Source organism: Spermophilus citellus (genome assembly GCF_964194105.1).
Source record: "Spermophilus citellus genome assembly, chromosome: 1".
In the NCBI taxonomy this organism is placed as follows: Eukaryota; Metazoa; Chordata; class Mammalia; order Rodentia; family Sciuridae; genus Spermophilus; species Spermophilus citellus.
The window spans coordinates 209,261,495-209,285,845 of record NC_138182.1 but is presented as its reverse complement, the minus strand read 5'-3'; the positions used below and the strand labels follow the sequence as shown (position 1 = coordinate 209,285,845).

Genomic DNA, 24,351 nt, shown 5'->3' with positions numbered 1-24,351 from the left:
AGTCTTGAGAGTCATACTTTTCAACATTTGTCTTATTGAATAAAGCTAATTTAGGCTGATGTAATATATATATATATATATATATATATATATATATATATATATGTATATAGATCTAATAGTTTATATTTGTAATATATCATATCCATCTGTAATGTATGTTATTTACATATTATTACATGGTTGTTCATATATAGTTAATAATATCTTATATTAATGTGTGTTATAGATGTATAAAATATAGAATACTGATACATAAACACAATATTTCTTAGTCTCATATAAAAGAATTTACTAGTCCTCCTAGTCCATTTCATAAGAAAGAAGTCAATTATCTCTTCAAAGCCATTAATAAATACAGTAAACAATTTATACCAAGGACAGAGTCCTGTATCCTTCTATTCAGCATCCCCACTGACATCACTCCTTTAATCATTCTTTAGACTTACTGTTCAGTCATTTATGATTCTAACTATACTGTTATATATTCCTATAATAAGCTTTTTAAAGATCCTTTTTAAATGCAGATCTCTGTTTGCATCAGAATTTCCCTGATCCAATGTTCAAGGAAATACGCTGCTTATTTACACAACTATATTGTAATATAATGAAATAAAAAGAATCGTTTTTAAAAAAAAATGTTTGTAGCATCTCGAAGCATTTCTTTAAGCACTGAGTGAAATCCTGGAGCTAGCCCCTCCAAGCCAAATCAGCAATTCTCTATTTCTTTACTCAAAGGATCATTTTGTAATCTTAGTTCCACAGAACCCGATTAATTATTTTATAGTATTTCTCTTTCCCTCATTTCCCATTGATAGTAGGACCACCATTTTCTCAGCCCATAGTCCTTCACCTCTAGAGCATATCAAACCCAATTATTAATCTCTTTTGTCATCCCACCTATTCTTCCAGAGCAGTATCTTCTAACCATGTGACCTGCATATGAATGACACATGATTTCTGTAATTCCCTTTAAAACACTGGTTCAGACTCAGACCTTACCATCCCTTGTGCTAAATTATAATTTTTATTCTCATTTTCACAAATATTTGATATCGACTATTTGGTTTAGAAGATTACTTTTGCATTTCTATAACTAGAATATGATTAGCTTTTAAAATGCAATTACTAAAAGGAGGAAACTTTTATTTCTATGTAAGTTATAGTGAAGAGCAATAAATTTGCTCTTTGTGATTTTTGGCTTAGTCTCATTCTTAAGAAAGAAATTTATACAGCATTAATATATGTATCATGCATGTATTATATATAGTATTGTTTTCTAAACTAGATATATTATGATAAGAGTGTCAGGTGTTAGATATTCTTGATGCATTATTAACGGGAGAAAATGTCTTCTCAGAGTGCATAGGCTGCTTAAAAACCTACTGTGTAATTATTAAAAAGCAAATGGGGAAATATTGGCTTATATAATGGAAATAAAGCATATTTTTTGCTTGGGAAATTTTCCATATTTTGTGTTAACACTTAGGATTTTTGTTTCAAGTAATATAATTTTAAGATACTAAGATAACAAAGTTAAAAAATTAAGAGTATCTGCACATATCTCGCTTTTATTTGGTAATTTTTTTTATCCATGATAATTCACAAATATGAGGACTCATGCTATTTTTCACATAGTCCATTCAGTGGAACTATGTAGAATGTAAAGGCCATATATTTTCTCTTCTTCCAACACAGGTTTTAAATAAGGATCATAAAATGTAAGGCTAGATCTATCAGACATCATCATATTATTAAATATGATAATGACAATTGAAGGATCATGTTATTAAAAATCCAATCTGCTATAATCCTATAAGAGAAGCACTTAGCTACTACTTTCAATAGAGCAATTGTATTCTGCAGGCCACTTGAAGCAACAATTGCATATATCTTATGCGATTTGCTAGAGGAACACACAAAAAGTTATTTTTTTAAAAGTACAATATCTTGTCTATGTTATATGTATGTGCTTGGTATTTCTCCAACTTTATATAAAACTTTCCAAGAGCAGACTTGCCTTTTTTCTGTACAGCTGCCTTTTCATTTTCTTTCTCTGAATAGACCCATAATGTTCAGGGAAAATACCAAGAATAATAAATCCCAATCTCTGTATAAAATATACCTTCATGACACACTCAAGCTGGAAATCACAGGAACCAATAAAATGCAGGCAGCCTACTGATAATAAGGTCAGAAATACAAATAAATTTACTTTTAATGAAGACTGGAGGCACAGTAATCAAAGTGTTAAAATTCATTTCATGCATATCTCATTTGCTTCTTAGCTGATATTTACCACGCAATTCTGTGAGAAAGTAGAAGCCTAAGATGCTCCAGATAAATGGCTCAATTAATTGTACAGAGGTAGACCTCTTTGAGCTGAGCGAGAGCTGTGAGCTCTTTATTAAAAGCACTATTCTGTAGCCCCTAACCTTGTTCCTTGACTCCTCTCTGGTTTCCAATTTAAACAAGTCCCCATGCGGCCCGCTCTAAAGGGCTTTGTCTCCCTGTCATTGTTAAGAGAGCTGAGGCATCCTGGAAGTGTGAAATCAGACCTCATGAGTTGAACGGTTCCCCAGGGAACGCCGGACTGCGCAGAAGGTCAAAGTCATGGGCCGGACCATCTAAAAGTGTCTGATCGCCGGTCTGTGACACAGCAAGTTGGGGGTGGGGGCTAGACTGAAGAGGACTGAAATTGAACACATCTTAATTAAAGCCCACAGACAGCAAAACAAAATGTTTTCCAGGCAGCCTGTCAAATGGGGCTTAAATTTAGCTCTGCTAATGAATCTGAGCTGCTAACTGTTATTTCTTAAGATAATAAGACTCTCACGAAAGCTGATAAAAAAAAAAAAAAACTGTAGCATGTCTTTTTCTGCTGTTTTGTTACTTAAATATTTTCCAACAATGAAGACAGTTTTCCAAAAGGAAAACATGGGGAAAGTCTATGCAAATAAAGGGGTAGTAAACATCTCTCTTAATAACTAGTAGGTTTCCAGACAACAGGGTTGGTGTGTTGCAAGTCTTTGTGTATAGCCTTGTTTTAGGGGGGGAAAAAACAACTCTCATTTAATGGGACAATTTCAGTGACAGATTCTACTAATTGTAAAATTCTTTCTCTCTCTCTCACTTTTTCTTTTCCTTTTCCTCTATTGTTTCCTGGAAGAGATGGTGCATTAATTTGCGAGATCAATTCACCTGGTGTGGAAAGTTTTATATTATTGTACCTTTTAGTACAGTGAAAAGGTAGGGCAATCTTTTGACGAGTTTCACAGTTCTCCCATATTACTGTTCCTGAAACTAAGTCTCCCTGGGGAGGCTATGACCTCTTCCTTAGGAGCTCAAACACACATACACACACACACACACACACACACACACACACACACAAAACCCAGGGGGAAATGAAAGGGAGGGGCTGAGGAGAAGAACTCTTTTCTCTTTCTTCTCTTAGAACTTGAAAGAACCAATAGGCTACGTCTAAATACTCTGCAAAGAAAGCCTCACTCAATTTAGAAGACTTGAAATGTTCAGTTGAAAGCAGAAATTAGGCCCTGCTCAAGGAAAAGAATAATTAGAAGCTAGAAAAGACAAATTACAACATGAACCGTTTCCCAGAACCCCCACCCCCACCCCCATTCCTTTTCCCTCATTGTCCTTTCTATTCTCACAATCCATCCAGTTCTAAGGAACATGTGATTTAGTGGAGAGAATCTTCCCCAGTGAACACAGGGCCAGACAGTCTCTAGGTTTTTTGCTTTGATAGTGCAGAAAGACATTAACCTTTTCTATGGTTAGTTGAAAGGTAAGTAAGTTGTACTGGGCGGTATTTCTCTGTTACTCCAACTTTTTCCCTCACGAAGAATTTAGCAGACCAACTTTTCAAACCCGAGTGCCACTTTCTCAGGCTGTGAAAGGCTGCCCACAATTTGACTGAAATTTCAATCCACTCTTGTGCCCTGCTCAATGCATGTGTATGTGTGGGAGTTGTAAATTGAGGCCTTAACCACCAGAGTTAATCTCTTTTTAAAATCTGTATTAACCTTAATGATTTGAAGTGCACTGTCCAACACTGGGCTATTGAGACGGAAGAAAAAACTACCCTCAACTATCAACAGTTTATTAGGGGCTTAACTGAAGTGACCTACTGTAGTAGTGTTCAGCTGAACAAGGCTATAGGCTTTTTGTGGAAAGGGAAAGAATTGAGGGTTTCATTAAAAAGTAATTTGTGCTTTATACTCACTCATTCAAAGAGAGTCTCAATTGCTCTTTATTCACACAGAGTTAATACAGTATCACAATGTTTCTCAATGAATGTGTTGTAACAAAAGAAAAATTTTACATTTTGAAAGGGAAAAATTCTTTGTGACTTCAGTAAGATTGATGGCTACTTAAAAGATTACAGAATCTCACATTAAATGATGGAATATGAAAATTAAATTTTTTTGCTTAAACAATGAAAGTTTAACTTTATGTCCAGATCATTGAAAATATTTTAAAAATTGGTCAAAATTGGTCAAATATAAGTTTGTCTTGTTGGAATGGTCTAGAAAAAAAGTGCTCTGAAGCCAAATATCTTATAATAATACCTTCATTTGTACTGAGTCAGAAAATATTCTTGGTTTAACTCGGAAAATTATCCATGATTTACAATCTCCCCTCTCCATCTAAACACTTATAAATGGATACTTATTTGAAGATTTGAAGACAGCACTATTCATTCAATTCCCTCTTTTCAAACTATTACTTAACATTGTGTAGAGCTTGACTATTATTAACCATTGAGATGTACATCACATCTTTAAAGTTCTTCTTTGAATGAATAAGAGATAAAACTACAGACACAGCTTACGTGTACATCAAATTAACTGACAAATGGGGCCATCAGGATACACACAGACATACACACACACACATATACACAATCTTTTCAGAAGAAAAGATTATTTTTAAAATTGGTGGTGCATTCAGACATTTCTGACTTAAATACATGGTTCTCAATTTTTTGCCACCATCACAAATGTCATAAACCACAAAAGTTCCAAGAGTGAGCAAGGTCAAAGACTGAATTATCCTTTTGCCCCTGAATAGTTCAACATCTCTCTTGTTCAATTCAGAGCCCATTAGATTATAAGGTCACCACGGAATGAGAATCATTAGATTTATATCCCTAAAACTGGAGGAAAAAAATGGGGACTTTGTTATTTAGTATTCCCCAAATTAATGTTCATTTTATCAAATCAAAATCATGTCTCATTGAATCCCTAGAGGAAAGGCTATTGTTATTCACATCGATTTACATAGAACCATTAGGAAAGAAATATCTCTATTTTTTCCAGCTTTGAAAGAACATGTACTTTAACTTCCATAGTGGCATACAGGCCAACTATTTTATAGTTTGCATATTCATGAAGTTACTAATAGGGCATTATGTAAAATTGTGGATGTGTAACCGACGCGATTCTGCAATCTGCATTTGGGGTAAAATTGGGGGTTCATAACCCACTTCAATCTAATGTATGAAATATGATATGTCAAGAGGTTTGTAATGTGAACAACCAATAAAAAATAAATAAAAAAAATAAAATCAAAGACAGCTTCTTTCTAAGAGAAGAAAAACCTACACAATAGTACTCAGCTTGAATAATGGACAGGTAGCTAAGTGTTTGAAGTAAATGGCACTTGAATTTTTCTATAAGAAATTGTTTTCCCAGATTAATCTGATTGTGACCATACCAGAAATAAAATTCATAAGAGAGAAAATGAATAAACTTAACATTCACTAATTGTTTAGCACAAGGAGCCAAGTCAGCTTACATGCAAACAGATTTCCAAACTATCCTTTCTCCCACTGTTTCTAGCTACACCTAGTTTGAAAAATTTTGACAGTTCTTTTTTATCTTCTTAGTCACAAATGAGCTGATAATTACTTCTTTAGAGAAACTATAAACTCCCAATATTTTTACTTTATCATATAATAAATAGTCACTTGATAATATGCAAGTAGTAAAACTTAAAAATACTGGTCTTTTGGACCAAACACACTACTTTAGTTTGAAGGCAGTTATTTTTAATTTGTTTTTGATTTTGTTGAATGAATTACTGAAGGACACAATGATTTGCAGACCCTTGGATGGTAAGAAAAATATACTTCTCTCTTTCAAATAAGTCTGTTATCTTTTGCACCTTATCATGCTGATCATTCATAATGGTAAGTATAGTTCCACAAATAATAATTGGGTACTCTCCATAAACCATGAAATTTGTATTAAAAGTAGTCAAGTCAGTCCATCTCAAGATAAATAATTTAATCAATGGAATAAACACCACTCATATCCTTATAAAATTTAGCAATAAATATATAACATGAAAACAGTTATAACGAAATGAGTAAATTTTTAAGAGACAAGACTAAGTTTTTCTTTCTTTCTTTCTTATTTATTTATTTTTTGGGAGAGGGGAGTACTTGGGACTGAACCCAGGGTACTCTACCACTGAGGTACAGTCCCAGTCCTCCCCCCTTTGTTTTTTTTTAAAACATGGTCTCACTAAGTGGCTAAGGTTGGGCTTGATCTTGCAATCCTCCTTCCTCAGTCTCCCAGGTAGTTGGTAGGCATATGCCACCATGTTTTGGCAAGCCTATGCCATGGTTAAACACTTTACACAATCCTGATGTTTAGTTTAGATCCAGAATGATCTATGGGATATGTTAAGAAATTTGGACAACTAGGAGACTGAAGGAGCAACATAAATATTCAAGAGTCCATAGTAATTATTAAGCACTACTCATCTAAACTTCTTAGAGACCTGTGCAACAGATTTCATGCATGTGTAAATTACAAGTATTTGGTTATGGGGGAAGCCCATATTCTCTGAGAGAAGATAATTCAGCATTACTTCAATATACTAAAATGACAATATCTGGAAAATTATAATACATTGATTAAACTTTGGGGAGGGCAACAATTCAAAAGTTATTTTTCTTTTATTGTTTATTTTTAATATATTATCCTGCCTTTAAAAAACAGAATTAGTATAAAAATTAGAAGTGTAAAAATCATGGGGTTGTGGGGCTGGAGATATAGCTCAGTTGGTAGAGTGCTTGCCTTGCATGCACAAGGCCCTGGGGTCGATCCCCAGCACCAAAAGAAAAAAAATAAAATTAATGGGGTTGAAAAATCTTTGTTAAGATCAACCCTGAATTTTATATTTAAATTAGTTACTCTGACAATCCACTCAGGTAAAATGAAGAGTTGGAATATTCAGTGGAGTAGCTCTTGGATACTGCCCCACATGTGCCATAGGAGAATTACATCCTTTCTTACCTGTGACATCAGCAGCCATCAAACCTTCTGCTCTGATGACTTTCACCTGGAGAAATCCCACATCTTTTAGGTTGTGGAATATCCTCAGCGGGCTCTGAAAGACCCCAAGGTTGTTATTAGAAAAGAAAACTCCTAAGGATTCTCAAAGAGTGTGCTAAGAAAATACTAAGTTTTGTGGATATCCTGGGATATTCCCCAGAGGGTCAAAAGTTCATTTGTCTTTCTCCAATACAAATTACCCTTTCATCATCATGAATGTACATACACTCACAATTATGTAGCTAATTATTGCTCTATAAGTAGATTTTCTGAAAGAATAAAAAATCACATTTATTCCCCATAAGTAATTATCAATAAATGGTGAACAACAAATTATAGAAAAAATGTCTACTTTTTTTTTCTTCTCTCAATGCCCTCCATCAAAACACTCCAAGAAATCTTTCATCTGTCAAGATGATGGTTTGAAGACTAAGGATTCCAAAAAGTAGTGAATCTTTACGTTGTTGGTCATAAAACACATGGGGCACAAGTAAAAAGTCAACACTAAATTAATTAATTTTTCTATTAATTTCTTCTTGGTATCTTTTAGAAACTGCATGTACTAGATTAAGGATAAATTAAAGACTGTTTGCTAATGTTTAATTCAAAAGATAGTGTAGTTCTATAAATCTTTTAGGGAGAAGGCATGATATTTTAAACTAAATAAAATTGATGACTTGAAAATTAATTCAAAAGGAGTAATTTTTTCTTAAACCTATAGTTTTACTTGGTAGCATATGTATGGCAATTTTGATAGAAGAATCAAATGATAACAGTTATTTTGCTTCCTAAGTTCATAATTGTGATTTTTAATAAGCACAGTACTTGCAGAAATTAAAAGCAGGAAACCAACACAACAATTCAGAAATCTAATTAATGGGCACAAATACTCTGAGAATAAAATGAAACTCTAGACACCGAAATGCATTTGTTGATTTACACTTCATAGCGTTTTTCCTATGGCGAGGTCAGCTTTTCTACTCAGCATCAAAGGCACTTCTTTATCATCATCTTTAAAATGTTTCATGACCAGGGAGCATAACACACTTTTGCATAATAAAGTTATCTATTAAAATGTTGCTAGAGTAAAAAGCATCCCCATTATTGTATTACCAATGTGAGAGTACTGACAAGCCCAAAGCTTCCTATGATATGAACTTTATCAGTCCCCTATGACTAGTCATTGTTTACACTAAAGATATGCCCTTGGTACCCTGAGAGGAGGAAATACAGATCTATCTGTAATCTCATAGCCTAACTTTTTAAAAACGATGTTAGCACAAGGATTAACTCTTAATCTTTTATTGTCTTTAAACAGTTGTTTATCACCAAAAATCTGTTTAAAATACCCAGATGACACAGTTTAGTAAAAAGGTACTTCTCTTTCCATTTAAATTCTCATAAATTAAGGGTTTTAACAGTGGGGGTTTTAGACAGCAGTATTGTAATTGCAAGGTTTGTAGGCACATTGTGCTCCTACAGTAACAATCAAGTTTGGGAAGCTTTTTATCTGAGACGTTAACTAATGCAATAAACCAGACAAATCCCCTACCCTAATGATGGTTTGATAGTTTTATCAAAAGGTTCCAGTACTTATAATTTTTCAGAAGCAATTTTAACCAAGTTTCATCATGACTAAAACAAATATCATCAGTCCCCATGTCTGAGAACCATTTCATTCTGGTAATCTCATTCCACAGACACCCTGTCTTCTGATGCTTCTTCAGCTCTGATGTTCTGCTACCCATTTGGAGGGGTAATTATTGTTTGATGGTTTCATTTTTCCAAGTCAGCTGATGCCCAGTAATTTATTGCAAATTTCAACTGTTTTAGGCCACTGATGCACAGATATTATTATAATAAGAACTCAAAGAAGCAAATAAATACATCAGTTTAAAAATATAACTTTAAGTAATACTTCATCAAGAGATATTTCTGTCTTGTTATTTATAGTTATTTTAGAAGGCCTCAAAACCTAGATGGCTTCTGAAGCCAGAAATTTCCATAGCAGAGGAATCTATGATTTGCTGTGAATCCTTTCAGCCCTCAATAGATGGGAAAAGATTGAAATGCTCTGGAGAGGAGTCCTCTTTATTTTTTTAATGAAAGGCTGTATAATATATTTTCTCTATGGCTGCAGCAGCTGTCAGGGAGAGCATCTCAGTTCAGCTCTATTACGGGAGAGGCAATACCCCAGCCTATGGCATCGAGATGCTCTGAGGGGCCAGAGCTGATTGACAGCTTGTCACCGTGACGTCTTATTCCATCTCTGTTATGGAGAAAATTAATGTCACACCACCAGCCTTATGACTCGCTGTCATCTTAGAACCGCTCACCTTTTATCAATGCTCTAAATAACATTTCAAGCCCATCGTCTCACGGTGGACAATCCGGTCAAGGGACATTAAATCAGATGACTGTGAAATGTCATAATAAAAATGGAATGCTAACAACTTCTTCTCTAAACTAGCTCCTCTGGTTTTTAAACTGTGACAAGGGGGAGCAAGGGTTCAGCATACCCGTTCTGAGAAGGTCATACAATCGCTCTTGGTCTACTACCCATTACTACCCGCCCCCTATTGACCTTCCCTCCCTCCCTCCCCCACAAAAGAAGAAAAAAAAAGAAAAATGGAATTAGCCATCTTTTCAGAATGGGGTGATCAAATAATGGCTCACATAGGAATGTCTGTTTAATTTGTGAGACTTCAATGTTTAGCAATGAACAGCTAAACAACAGCAAAGGAGAGATTTTTCAAGGGCTGTTTCGTATGAGAGTCGGGGAAGTTCATTTACTTTTCTGCACACAACCAATGCCAAATCAAATACTTAAGTTTAACCTTAACTTTTAAAAACATACATGTCCTTACAAGAAAACATAAATAATTCTCCAACATGTAACATCCTTTATATGTTTCTCCAAAACAAGGAATATTTTAGACATGATACAGCATCTATTCATTTCAAAATACATATAATAAAAAAGAAACACACCACAGCCCTAAAATATAGCTCTTTGTCCCTGTATGGCTATGAGCAATTATAACACATGTGCTATACTGATAGTATAGTTTCTTAGCAAGTAAGTCTCTAGAGGGAGGTATAGGCCTGTGCCTGAAGTTCAAGGCTATGAAAAAGTACATTAAAATATGGTTCACTTTTTAATATATTCGGCAGAATATAAGCTGAATACTCACTGGAACATCCAAATAATATTTTAAAATTTACTGAAATAAGTAGGCGTTGAAAGAAGATGGGCAACAAATACTCAAGTTCTGAATGAAAGGAAGTCCATGCAGCAAAGAAAAATTAGATCAATAATAGATGGATTACTTCTAATTACCTGAACAGAAGTATCACCTCCATATATAGGATAATAACATTGTAATCCATTAACTACAGTATTATAATACCTAGAAGAATTTTTACATTAATATACCAATTAATTTCTTTATAATAGTTTTACCTCATAGGGTTCACTTTTGGTAACAATATGTTTTGGTACATACCAATAGTGAAATAATTTTCATAATTGCAATTATAGATTAGAAGATGCCACATAATACCTTAAGCTTTTAGGTGGCTTAAAAATATATACTATTTAGCCTTGCTAAGTCACCTCTATTAAACTGTTTATGATAACACCATTGGTGGATGAGTTGAACAAGCATTAGCAGACAGCTGATTCAGTGGAGATAGCCAGAATAAATTTGCTGAAGCGCACATCCTGCTAATCTGTTTGAAGAATATTGTAGAGCATTAGTACCAGCACTTCATGTTATCTGCACAGCCTGATAAGGTACATCTTTATTAAATTCGGTTATTGAAAGGATGTCAGTCAGCAAATAGGAATATTTTTTTAAAGCCATTCTTTGTTAGTCAGAGCTTGGTTTCATGGCTGAGTGTCTAGAGGAGACTTCTAAACACCTGGCAGCATTGTACAATACAAGCTTTGTAATTTTAAGTGGAAGCTTTTCTCCTCAGCTTCATGGGTACTGAGGCATTTACTTTTCCAAGCTTCCATTGAGAAAGAATGGTGGAGTAAGAGCTCCTCTCTCTGTTGATTCAATAAAACTACACAGTGGGAAATGTACTGTGCGAGGTTGCTGGGAAATAAAGATTTGGTTGCAAATGTTTGGGTTTGGTAAGATTTGTGGAGGGTAGTTATTTTGGTGGCTCACTATTCTACCTTCTCACTCCATATTTGATCAAAGGGAAGGAAGCTCCCTTTTAATTGCATTTAATTTTAAAAAATTAAAGGAAAGAAGTGAGGCTTTTCTAAGGCATTGAAAATAAAAAATCACTTCTGTGAATACTCTCTAGTTTACCAAGCTTCTAATTAACGCAAGTGCCATTAACCCCATTTTCAAACTCAGAAAAACAAGGAAATCATAATTGCAACTCTACAGAGTCAATGAGTTAATTTAAAAGTAATGTTTGTGTAAACTTGACTTTATGATAAGATTCTCTGCATGATAAAATCACTGAGCAGAATCCAGAACTTGCTCTGGAGTTGATTCTGGAGAAGACTGAGGGTCTAGACATGGGTGGGTAAAAGACATGAGTGGGTAAAGCAAGTGCTCCTGCAAAGTCTGTGTGGCATTTGTATGTGTCCAGTGTTTTGCTTCTGCTGAACCTTCCATAAGACAACTTATCAGAAATACATCTATCACTCAGGGTACATTGTTTACAACCTCATCTAGTCACATGTGACTCCAGAAGGAGGAGAGTTACATACGTACATATCTCTTTAATATCTCCTCCCGCTCTTTCTGGTCCTCCAGGGAGTTGACGGAGAGGTCAGAGATACTGACTGTTGCAGAGGCTGTCAGAGTGACGAGCAGCACCAGGTGTCCCTCACCCTCTTCCAGCTGCAACTCCAACTTGTGTGTCTGTTCCCTACTGAGGGACGACAGGTCGACCTGGCACCTAGAAACAAATGTTTTGAATCAGCAAGTGGCTTTTTTGCCACATCAAACAGCAGAAGTGAGGGCTACTCAGAGGTATGTGAAAAGTGAATCAATAGAAATATTATCTGGCCCACTGAAAGAAAACATTTTTCATGTTAGCTGACATTCTTCAAAAATTCAGATCCTGGTTATCTTAGGGTCTGTAATTGCTCACTTCCTATAAGACACCCAGAAAGGTAGTTTTCTGAAATTGGATTATTATCCATTGCAACCCTATTCAGAAATGGTGAGGACTTCCCATCCCTAGGTGACCTAGGAACTGGGTTGAAGGGGCTTTGCTTCCAGAAGGACTGACATAAAGGATCTAGGGAAGCACAAGTCTGAGTTTTGTGTCACTTTCAAAACAAGGTGCATTTTCCCTCTCATTCATAAATGTTACTAAGTAGTGAATAATAAACGTACTACAGTGGTGCCATAAGTGTTACATTTTGAAACCCAGGCCAATTTACTCATAGTACACTCCATAAGTCTAAATAAAAGTGCCCGAATCCCCTGAAACACTCTACCCCAAGTGTTAGGACCTCACAGGGTTCTATAACTTGGCATCTCATGCTTTATTTGCCACTCTCAGAGCTGAACACCATGCAAACCCTTTTCATAAAAATGTCACTTGATTTGGAAGAAACAGATAATATGGTGACTATAAGTTCTAATAACCTGAGAAAAATGTGTCAGTCATGAATAAATGGCATTTAAAACTAGATATAGCCAATGATAAGAACAAACACAGTTCAAGTGTTATAAACACAGTAGTCGGCAATCAGGGCCACATGAAATTCTTATTCTTGGTTTTTTTGTTTGTTTGTTTGTTTGTTTTTTGGTACCAGGGATTGAACTCAGGGGTCCTCGACCACTGAGCCACATCTCCATACCTATGCTGTACTTTATTTAAAGACAGGGTCTCACTGAATTGCTTAGCGCTTAGCTTTTTACTGAGGCTGGCTTTGAACTCGCCATCCTCCTGCCTCAGCCTCCCAAGCCACTGGGATTACTGGCACATGCCACTGTGCCTGGATCTTATTCCTTTTTCATTCCTCACTCTCTTTGTTCATTATTGTTCCACTTTTAAATTAAATGTCGAGAAACTGATCCTCAAAACTTCTAATGGGGTTTAAACATCTGCTTAATGTGAGTGATTTTAGAAACGGACCCCAAATCAGACATTAATTTTTGCATATCACTTAATTTGAAGGATGGCTGTGCCTAGACACAATCAGAAAGAGAGCAACATAACTATAAGAAATGAAAACCAACAGTAAGGCCCTACTCAATGCTAGGAAGTCTGTGTGTGCTAAATGCTCACTGTATTGAGAAAGCAAGAAGTTTAGATGCCAGAACATGAGAATAAATCATTCAGGGTCACTCCAGGTAAATTAGGTTGGTGTGAAATAATCACACAGACAGAATACCCTTTTTCTCTGGGCTCAGCGACAGCTCCTCTGCTCCAGCATCCACAAGGGAGGCAATCGAAGGATGACAAAAGAGGGAGAAGCACATTCTGAAGCCCTTTTATTGAGGGGAACACACTCCAGAAAGTTCCACCCTAAATGAGGCAAGGGGTCAAGTTTCAGGGGGTTGAGTCTAGCTTTGTGATGTCTTGTGGTCAGCAGACTGACTGACATCTTGGAAGGCAATGCCCATCTCATTGGGTAATGCCCACACCCAGAGCTGCACCTTCCTTACTGAGCAGGGGCAAGTCCACATGGATTGCAGAGGATGCAGTGCCAGTCCAGTACCTCTTTACTCCAGACTTAAAGGCATGTGCTTAGCTTCTGTTCAGGGCGGCCCCCTTCAGAGTTTTGTGAAATCTGAAAAACAGCCTCTTAAAACTAGCATTTACATAGAAAACCTCTTTGTTTCTTCTAACACAACATTCATTTCAAAATACTCTATGCTGTCTCTTCAAACTTTCAAGAATGATAAAAATACATCAAATGTCTTATCTAATATTTTTATTCAAATTAGAATAAGTTCTTATCAAGAACAACAAATTGAGGGTAAAAAATATAACTGAAAAGTAACCACTGTAAAGTATTCTCTAATAAAAAGGAAAGACATGAATATGGTTTTTTAGAGTTTTTTCCAACACTGGGCACAATGCATGTGGCCTGTAATTGGTTGAATGGCAGTGAATCTCTGGTTTGGATCCGGAATGTAATACCAGAGAATCAAACTGGAATTGTAATGCAGACAGTACTCTTCACTTCTGAATACAGTTGGTACCCAGAAGGGTCTTCCCTGGGCTTTGTTTTTTCTTTTTTCACTCACATTGATCATGTATTCATTTTCCATGTTCCTTCTTTACTTACTCTTACATGCCACTGCCTTGCTCTTAAAAACGTCTGGACGACTTCTGGAGAATTTCCTTCCGTGCCTGCCACTTTGCACTGGTTGTGCAGATGTGGGCTTATGCTTCATTTACATCAGACTCATTATACCCAATGCTCTAGAGCTGGGGAAGGTGCTGTAAGATTACTTGCTTCAGGAATTGCAAACTGGAAACTGGAATCTGATGTATAGATGGGTTGTTTTTGCTGGTAGTGCACTAAATGCAAATGCCCTCTGAATTAGTTACTGTCCTCAGTACTTCCTGTTAGTTACAGCTGGCTATTCACTAAATTACTCTACCTGGTTCCAACAGACATAAGGATTTGTGATCCCTGTGCTCTTTAGTTTGTCAATGAGGAAAACTGAGGGCCAGAGAGGTTAGAAGGGATTAATAGAGATCCACAACAGAACCAACAGAATGTCAACAGAACCAGAACCTATAACTCTGGAATCCAAGATCTAATCTTAAGCCACTGTGCATCCCAAGAGAAAAGTGTGCTGGTAGCAGTGGTTCTTAGAGTTGGTAATACCTTTATTTGTTTTTAAATAGAAAAAATTATCTTAATTTCCAAGTATATAAAATTATGTTGTTTTATTCTAATTTATATATATGAATTAAATATATATTTTATTCTAATTTATATATATGCATATATATATATAAATTAGGGAAGCAGGCTATAAGTTAAACTTTTATAAGATTATTAAGAAAATTTTGCACATTAAAGTTTTAAAACTAAGAAACTAATAAAATTTAAATTAATGATATAAATTTATAGGGAATATTATGCTTTTCCATAGCAAATAAAATTTCAATATTGAGTATACTCTCAGAAAGGTTTCCTCTCAAGTACTGTCCTACCTTTAGTGTCACACAATTCTGACTTTAATAATTCTAATCTGGAGAGTACTATTTACACCAAGAGAAAAGAGAATATGAAATGACTTCAAGTTTCTTTGTGCTAGTTGAGGTTATTCAAACCTGCTATTTGTCTAAAATTTGTTTAGGAATGAGAAGCCATTTTAAATAAAGTGTCACTTATAATTAGGCAAAATAACTCAAGGATAAAGTACGTATTGCAGCTTCACTGATGAATAGCAAATCAAATTATTGCTGGAACTGGGCAGAGACAAAGAATTTGCCATCCTCTTTTAGCTTTGGAATAAATATGTACAAAGATGCAACCCTTGTGACACAGTCTATTGCCCTGTGGATGGGCATGGCAGTAATCTTTGTGGGGCAGTCTTCAGTATTTTGCTCACCTGTGCTATTACGTCCTGCAGAAGGGAAGATTCACTGTAGTTTGGCTATAGAAATACTAAGTGGCCATCCAGATGATGCAGTAGAGGAACATACTAATGGCTTTATATTGTTATTAAAATGAAAATGCAAAATTGAAAAAGCAATGATGTAATTTCATGAACTTGAAAAATACCTTCAGAGAATACAGCCCAGAACAAAATCCCTTGGTTCTAGCCCTCCATTTCCCACTAATTAGTTGTATGACCTTTTAAAAGACAACTAACTTATCCTCTTGCATTTTACTTTTATCATCTGCAATTATGAGTTAATTGAATAGATGAACTTTAAAATTTTCAAAAAATCCCACAATTTTTTATAACTCTATGTTTACACTTGCTACATCTTCCTTCTCTAAAATTTAACAAATCAAATAACTAAGAAAACAAGTTTATCTTATAGGCAATGTATTGCCTATTCTTCAAATGTATTACTAAAAAACATCTGAATGTTGGTGCAAGAAGTAACCTGATCTAACTTAATTTCAAATTGCATTACAAGAAGCACCATTCTTCCATGGTGATCTTAGAAGTATACCATATCTTAGTGAAAGTGTGAAACAACTGGCTGTAGATTCTCCTCTTTGATTCAAAGAGCAAGTCCCCTTCCATCTACCTGTTTTATATTGGAAGTTCCACATGTGTGATTTGAAAATATACCTAACATCTTATGCAACTCTCTAGGTTCTTCGGAAGTCATGTATCCTGGGCTCTCAGCTGCTTGCTTTGCCTCAGCTGCTCCTTTGGCTATCTCTCCAAAGATTCACTATAGTTTGGCTATGGAAATACTAAGTGGTCATCCAGATGATGTACCATCATCAATTGGTCATCCACCACCATGACCAATTGCCTATGCTTGGATTCTCATTAGTTTTCTAGTATAGATGGTTATTCTTTCTCTTGCCAAAAGTGGGCAGGGCCCTCCTTTAGGATACTACTGTGCTCCAGGCCTAGCTGCCACATGCGAGAAGTTTCTGTTTTCCAAAGCCACTTCTGTACTTTTTGATGCAAAAACCACACTGTGTAAATGAGATCTGGCTCCCAGATCAACTGTCAATGAAGCTGGATGAGAACAATGCATAAATTGTCTCTTTGTGGGGCAAACTTAGATCAATGGAATAGAAGATGGAAAGGTAACTTCCATGCCATCTTTCTACTCATGAACTGTTCCAAAACATGATTCTATATTACCTGGACCATACATGGCCAGGTGTATAATGTTAAGCAACAAGCTGTGTCTCTGAAATACAGGAAACAGTGACCAGCCTAGTAACATATTATTGTGTGTTGCTTCCTAGTCTTCCCTGACTGGGGATCTTTATCTCTCACTGAGCACTGCCACCTAATCATTTCTTTAAGTTCTGTTTGGTAAAAATCATTGACAGAGTTCACCCCTCTCAGTTATGGATGTTTAAGACCCAACCTGACCACATCCCTCCCCTGGCCTCCTACCCTATATGAAATATCCTTGGAAGTCAATAGTGCCCTCCACGAACCACCATTAATTGTGTATCATTTGTGCATGCATCTATATGACTTGTCATTCCAGATGGCTTATAATTCTCACATTTCGTGCAAGGGCTCACCGTTTCTTTGTGTTTCCATGAGGCACCCTTCTGCCTGAGATGATGCATCTACCTGTCTTTGCTTGACTAATTTTTACCAATTCTCATTAAAACAAAATTCAGTTGTTTATCTAAAACACTTTAAGGGCAAGAAAAATGTCTTATTCTCAGCATCTAGCACAGGACCTGAAATAAAATTGGTGTTTTGTATATTAAAAAAGTACTTATGGATGAATGGAGGTTCAGAGAGGCCAAAAATTTACCCATGGTGACAGTGTTTGACAGCGGCAGGGCAGGCGTAGTGCATACAGTGCTTGTTCTACCACTTCTCTATCATTTCCCTAGAAAATGACCTGATTTTTTTCTAATACTCATTCTACTCACTCATTCATTAATTCATTTACTAACATTTTAATAAATACCTAGCTATCTGGTCCTCTGTTGGATTTTGAGAATTTGTCCCCTTCTAGCCCTTTAGTCTTTCAGAACATTATTTTCAGGACTACCACAGACTGTGTTTTTGAAGAAAGCTATTTGGCTTCAGAATACTGAAATTTAATGAAACTTGATTATTCATTTGTATTGTGATATTAAGCTAGTTATTTATATTCTTTGTGTAATAGGTTTCATCATTTACCAAACTGAAGATTTTAAAAACTCCCTTTTCTTTACATAAAGGTATAAGAACACAAGAATAATAGATTAAAATGTCTTTGAAAGTTTAAAGTGCTATCTCAATATACTATCTGGTATATTATTATACTTGCCTTAGTTTTATATTACAAACTTTAAACTATGTATACCAAAACAAACTCTTCAATTAACCATTCAACCAAACAATAGAATAATCAAGAAAGTAGCAACAACACTGAAAAAGATTTTAAAGCTACTTTGCCTCATTCTAGAAATGAGGAAATTAGGGCTGAGAGAAACAGCAATGTCAAGAGGTTAAACCGTGTTTCCTGACTTCCATATCTAAACTCAAACTTCTTTGTATTTAAGAAAAGCATAATAAAAAAAAGAAAAGAAAGAAAAAATAAAGCCTACATACATTTGGATTATTTAACTACAAGAAAGGAATATTATTAATCTTTGACATTTTCCCCTTTAAGAGTTGAAGGAGAAAAATCTGAGTTCTCATCTCCTTATCTTTTCCCTTGCCTTTCCTTCTGCCATCACTAAACCAGTGACCAACATTTCTTTCCAGATACAGCAGTCCCTTGATGAGCACCCTGGGTATATAGGAATGAATCCCCAGGGGTGCAGGAAGTAAATTTTGGAACTCTTTGGAATTATTTTTCATTTAGAAATAAGACAGATTTCAAGCTTCATAGAGAGTTAACATATGCATTAACATAGGTGGCCCTATTTGGAAGGTGTCACCCTGGCCTACAATATTTCAAGGGAGGAGTAGGAGCTGCAGGACACCAAGGAGTTGACAGGGGCACCCTTCTGTGCTCACTTCCGTTCACTGAATTGCAATTCACACATGCCCTGTTAAGTGGATTTACGGATTATATAATCTGGTTCTAACTAAACTAATCCTTGTAAAATGGACAATTGGCTTTAAAAGATCCCAGCAAAAGAACTGTGGATTGAAGATAATGCTAATTGAACATGCACAAGTGAACAGTAATGATAAACAAGAATCTGCAAAGCTAACACTTCCACTCCTACTCGAGCTCCTGTTAGCCACATTAGGATTCACAAAACACTGGTGGCACAATCAGATCTAGCAAGACCTCAGCTCAAACAATCTAAAATTATCAAAGAGAATATTTGCAATAGAAATTCATACCTATGCTCTTGACAATGAAATTCTGAGTGTATTTTATGTCTTAAAGTACTCACTAATGGTCATTTGAAGCCATTATAATTAGCAAGATGTTTAAAATGAAACCTTCAGAATAGAAAGACAAGCCTCCATAGATTTTCTTCAGGGGAGTGGATTTTAAAAAAACATAATATTTTACATAATTTTAACCAAATTTGACAATAAATTTCATGAAGCTTATTGGCATTTCTTAGTATATGTGAATTACTTTACACTGGATAACAAAGAATCATAATATAATATAGAATCTTATAGATTAGTATTACACATTTACCTCCTTGGAATATTTGCATTTTAAATTATTCACCACATAACTGCTAAAGTGTTTTCAAGTTCATGATTATGCAGAAGTTTTACACCATCTCTGACATTACAAAATGATAAATGCTGTTACTACATTTTTGTTGTCAGAAGTTGCCACTTTTCAATTGTCTTTGGGGAGACTGCTTTATCAGAACATGCTCTGCAGACTTGTAAAATTCCCTATTCATTGACTTGAAGGTAAAGCATTTAATAATTTCTGGTGCACAGAAATTATCTTGGAAACTTTGTCCATTATTACAGAAATATTGTGATGAATACAAATTTTATAAGAAAACCTTCAGAAGAAAAATAGTAACTCATGAAAAAAAGGGATTAAAATATATCCAGTGTAGGCTGAGTTCATGAAAAACCAAAACAAAAATCAATGACACTCTCTAGTCTTTCTTTATTTAAATGTTGTTTATCTCCCTAATGAACTGTCCACTCAAACCCACATAAGAAAAATGTAGAATATAATGATTTCATAAACAAAGACTCCTTTATTTTAGAATTTTCTGACTAGTTGTCTTTGTGCTTTCAATTTATAATGAAGCAGAATCATTCTTGTTCTTTTTTTTTAATTAGTTGTCTTGTTCTTATTTATGTAGGAAGTAAAAGATCACAGTAGTTTTGGTGTCACAAATAAGAAATGTTCAAAATCAGAATCTCTAGACCGTCAAATGCACAAATGCAATGACCTTCAACCTTAAAAAAGCACTAGTTTGTTTAAGATTCAAAATCAAAGGCTATTTTCCTCAGCTTCCCACACTAAACCTGAAAACACATTCAAGTACACCTATACATCCACATTCTCTTCACCTCAGCTTCATATACAGAGCCACAGATTTATTTTTATGGCTGTAGAATTGGAAAGCATTTGTTTGTCACCCATAACTTGCCAATTTAGAGTAAGTTTTTCTTATATATTATTTAATAAAAGTTTGTTGAAATTAAGTTCTATACTCAAGTTTACATTTGTTAACACTTTGTTGCATTGGGCAGCACCAAAGCTTAGTCCCTGATAACAACACAACAAATAGAGTCAGTAGCAATCCACAAATTTAAAAATATATGTACCCCAAGTCAATGCCACTGTAAAGATAAACATGTATTTCCACACTAATAAATAATGTTGTATATCTTCTGTGTTGGGTTGCAAATAACTCTTAACTAAATAAAATTGCATTACATGGGATTTACATACTCTGTACATTCATAAAAATAACTTGTTCTCTGACAGCACCCATTCTTGGCAATTTACCACAGCTGTCAGCAGCCAATTTGTTCAGATTACTGCTCTGCATAAAAATGTAACAATCATGAAGATTTATTAGCTGATTATCTTAAAGGTGGCAGTCCTTCTTGCCAGCCCAAATGCAGGTGATCAGAAAGTTAAATAATTACCTGCAGATTAACATTATTTCACCTTCACTTGAAATTTGTAGTTCAGCAACAGGTAATATTTTTTTGTTCAAACTTTGCAATATAGTGTACATCTCCTAAGTCGGTTTACTCTGACTACTTGGCATCTTATTAAGCACATAAAGGCTTCAGGAGAACACGATGAATACAAGAATGGTAAAATGAGGGTGAACTTTAGAAGCAAGAGACCTGTGTCTGAGTCTCAATTAATCCAGTAACTCAATAACTGACCAACCTCTTAATCAACTTTGGCTTCACTATTTGCATCTGTAAAATTGGTAAAATACAGACCACACTGTTTACTTCCTGATGTTGTGTTAATGCTTGTAATAATGCCTTACAAGTTGTAAAGCAATTTATTATTATTATTATTATTATTATTTCTTTCCATGCATGGTAGATTTATTTTTGTGTAAAATTTTACAACCAAATGTCATTAACTTCTATATATCATGAAAATGAGTTGTGAAAACTCTTAACAAATTAGGTATGAAAGAAACATACCTTAACATAACATAATAAAAGCCATATATAACAAGTCCACAGTTAATATCATATTGAATGGGGAAACACCAAAAGATATCTGAGATCTGGAATAAGACAATGATGCCCACTTTCAACAATTTTTTTTCAACAATTTTACTTAAGACTGTAAGTCTTAGCCAGAGTAATCTGACAAGAGAAAGAAATAGAAGGCATCCAAATTGGAAAGAAGGAAGTCAAATTTTCACCCTTTGTAGACGATATATCTTATATATGGAAAATCCCAAAGACTCCACCAAAAAAACTATTAGAAAAATAAATGAATTCATCACATTTTCAGGTTACAAAGTCAAACGCACAAAAATCAGTAATGTTGTTATATGCTAACCAAGTTATCTGAAAAATAAATCAATAAAATAATCCAATTTACAATAGTTTAAAAAGTAAAATACCTAGGAATGAATTAAACCAAAGAGGTAAAAGGTCTCTACAATTAAAACTATCAAACTTTGATGAAAGACACTAAAGAGAAAAAATACAAAAATACAGAAAGACATCTGTGTTCATGGATTGAATCAACTTTGTTAAAATATCCATACTGCCCAAAGTAATTTATGAATTCAGTGTATTTTTTATCAAAATACCAATATTCTTTACAGAACTAGAAAAAAACAATTCTAAAATTTATCCAGAACCACTCAATCCCCACATAGCCAAAGCAATCTTAAGCAACAAACAAACAAATAAATAAAAAGGAGGCATTACACTGACTTAAAAATAGAGTACAAAGCCATAGTAATTAAAACAGTATGGTATTGACATAAAAACAGACCTAGACCAATGGAAGAGAATAGAGATCCTAAAATAAACCAATTCATCTGGAGCTAACCGATCTTCAACAAGGTGCCACAGTAGAGAAAAGACAATGTCTTCAATAAATAATTTTGGGAAAACTGAATTTCTACATGCAGAAGGATAAAACCAGACCTCTGTCACATTATACATATGAGAGTTGACTCAAAGCAGAAGGTGTTAATATCCAGACTACATAAGAAACTAAAAAACTCAATAATGTTGTTGTTGTCATCATCATCATATCCAATTCAAATGGGAAATATGCCTAAATAGAACTATGTAGACATTTAGCAAAATAAGGAAGGTAAATTGAAACCATGATGAGTTATCATTTCGCCTTTACAAGAATGGCTACTATTAAAAAGACCAAAGATAGTGAGTGCTGTTAGAACGTAGAGAATAGGGAATCCTTGCGCACCACTGGTAGGAATGTGAATTACCACTGTCATTATTGAAAACAATATGGAGCTTCCTCAAAAAATTAACAATTGAACACCCACACAATCCAGCAATCTTACTCCTAGGTTTATACCCAAAATAAATGAAATCAGTATATCAGAGGCAACTGCATTCTTATGTGCACTATAGCACTATTCACGATAGCCAAGAAATAGAAGCAACTTTAGTGTCCATGAAATAATGAATGGACAAATAAATGTGGAACATTTATGCAACAGAATTACATTCATTCACAAAATGGATGAAATCCTGTCATTTATGACAACATGGATGGAATTGGAAGTTATTGTGCCAGGTGAAATAATCCAAGCACAGAAATATAAGTAGTGCATGATCTCTCCAATATATGGAATCTGAAGAGTTGATCTCATAGAAGTTGAGAAAAAAAATCATAGTTTCCAGAGGCTTGTGAGAGTAGGAGAGTGGGAGGAATAGGGAAAGATTGGTCAGTAGGTGCTATGTTATAGTTAGATAGCAGCAAGCGTGCTGGTGTGCTATATAGTACAGTAGAGTGATTGTAGATAATGAAGTGTATAATTTTAAAAATTCTATAAGAAAGGATTTTGAAGGTCTATACCACCAAGAAATGCTAAATGAGGAGATAGATAGGTTCACTTTGAATTAAACAATGATATATACATTGAAACATAATGAAGTACCCCCAAATATGTACAATTTTTGTATCAATTGAAAAATGTTATGATAAAAGTATCTTGGTAATGTATGGGTTATGTTCACCCCCAATATAACAATTCAGTACTTTTAAGTATTTTTCAGACACATTTATACTTTAATTCACTCTTCTCTTTTGTATTATAACTACACATATTTCCACAAACTGAAAATTTATATCTTCCACTAAGTTATGTTGTTTTAATAGCCATTTCTTTCATGCCCAGTGTCAGATCAATTTTTTGGGGGTGGGGGGAATGAATTCATAACTTCCAGTATTAAATTAAGCTACGGGAATTTAAAATTAAAATCCAGGAAATAACAAATATTATTATGTTCCTATTATGTGCCAGATTTTTTATCTAGGTATTGAGTGAATAAAAAACTAAAAAAAAAAAAATCCCTGCCCTCATTGAGCTTACATTCTAGTGAGGGGAAATAAATGATAAAATAAATGAGATGTACAGTATACCAAATGATGGCTACTTCTACAGAGAAAAACAGAGCAGGGCAGGAGAAAGGGGGTTTTGATTTTAAACAGACTTGGTATGGATGCCTCCTTGACATGATATTGTACACAGATCTTAAGAAGGTAAAAAGGCAAAGAAGACAGGTGCCTGAAGTAAGAGTGGTACAGAGGGAAAGTTATGGGGTAGGGAGTGTCTGGTGTGCTCAAAGAACAGCACAGAGTCTAGTGGGGCTGGGAGAGAGCAGAGGGCAGGAGAGGTAGATTGGGAGAAATGTTCAAAGTAGAGGAGTAACAGGAACAGATCATGTGGAGCATCATAGGACTCTGT

At 34.9% G+C, this 24,351-nt stretch overlaps 1 protein-coding gene across 8 annotated transcripts in view; it reads right to left on the bottom strand.

Moving 5' to 3' along the window:
* The window catches only part of MCTP1 (multiple C2 and transmembrane domain containing 1), a gene marked incomplete at its 5' end in the record, with an annotated part of 531,499 nt that overhangs the window by 164,838 nt on the left and 342,310 nt on the right, over positions 1 to 24,351 (bottom strand). For all 8 annotated transcript variants that reach the window (XM_081287709.1, XM_081287710.1, XM_081287711.1 and 5 more), the window contains 2 exons: positions 7,329 to 7,422; positions 12,107 to 12,293. In XM_081287709.1, the coding sequence (XP_081143835.1) occupies positions 7,329 to 7,422; positions 12,107 to 12,293 (281 nt within the window). The remainder of the gene's footprint in view (positions 1 to 7,328; positions 7,423 to 12,106; positions 12,294 to 24,351) is intronic.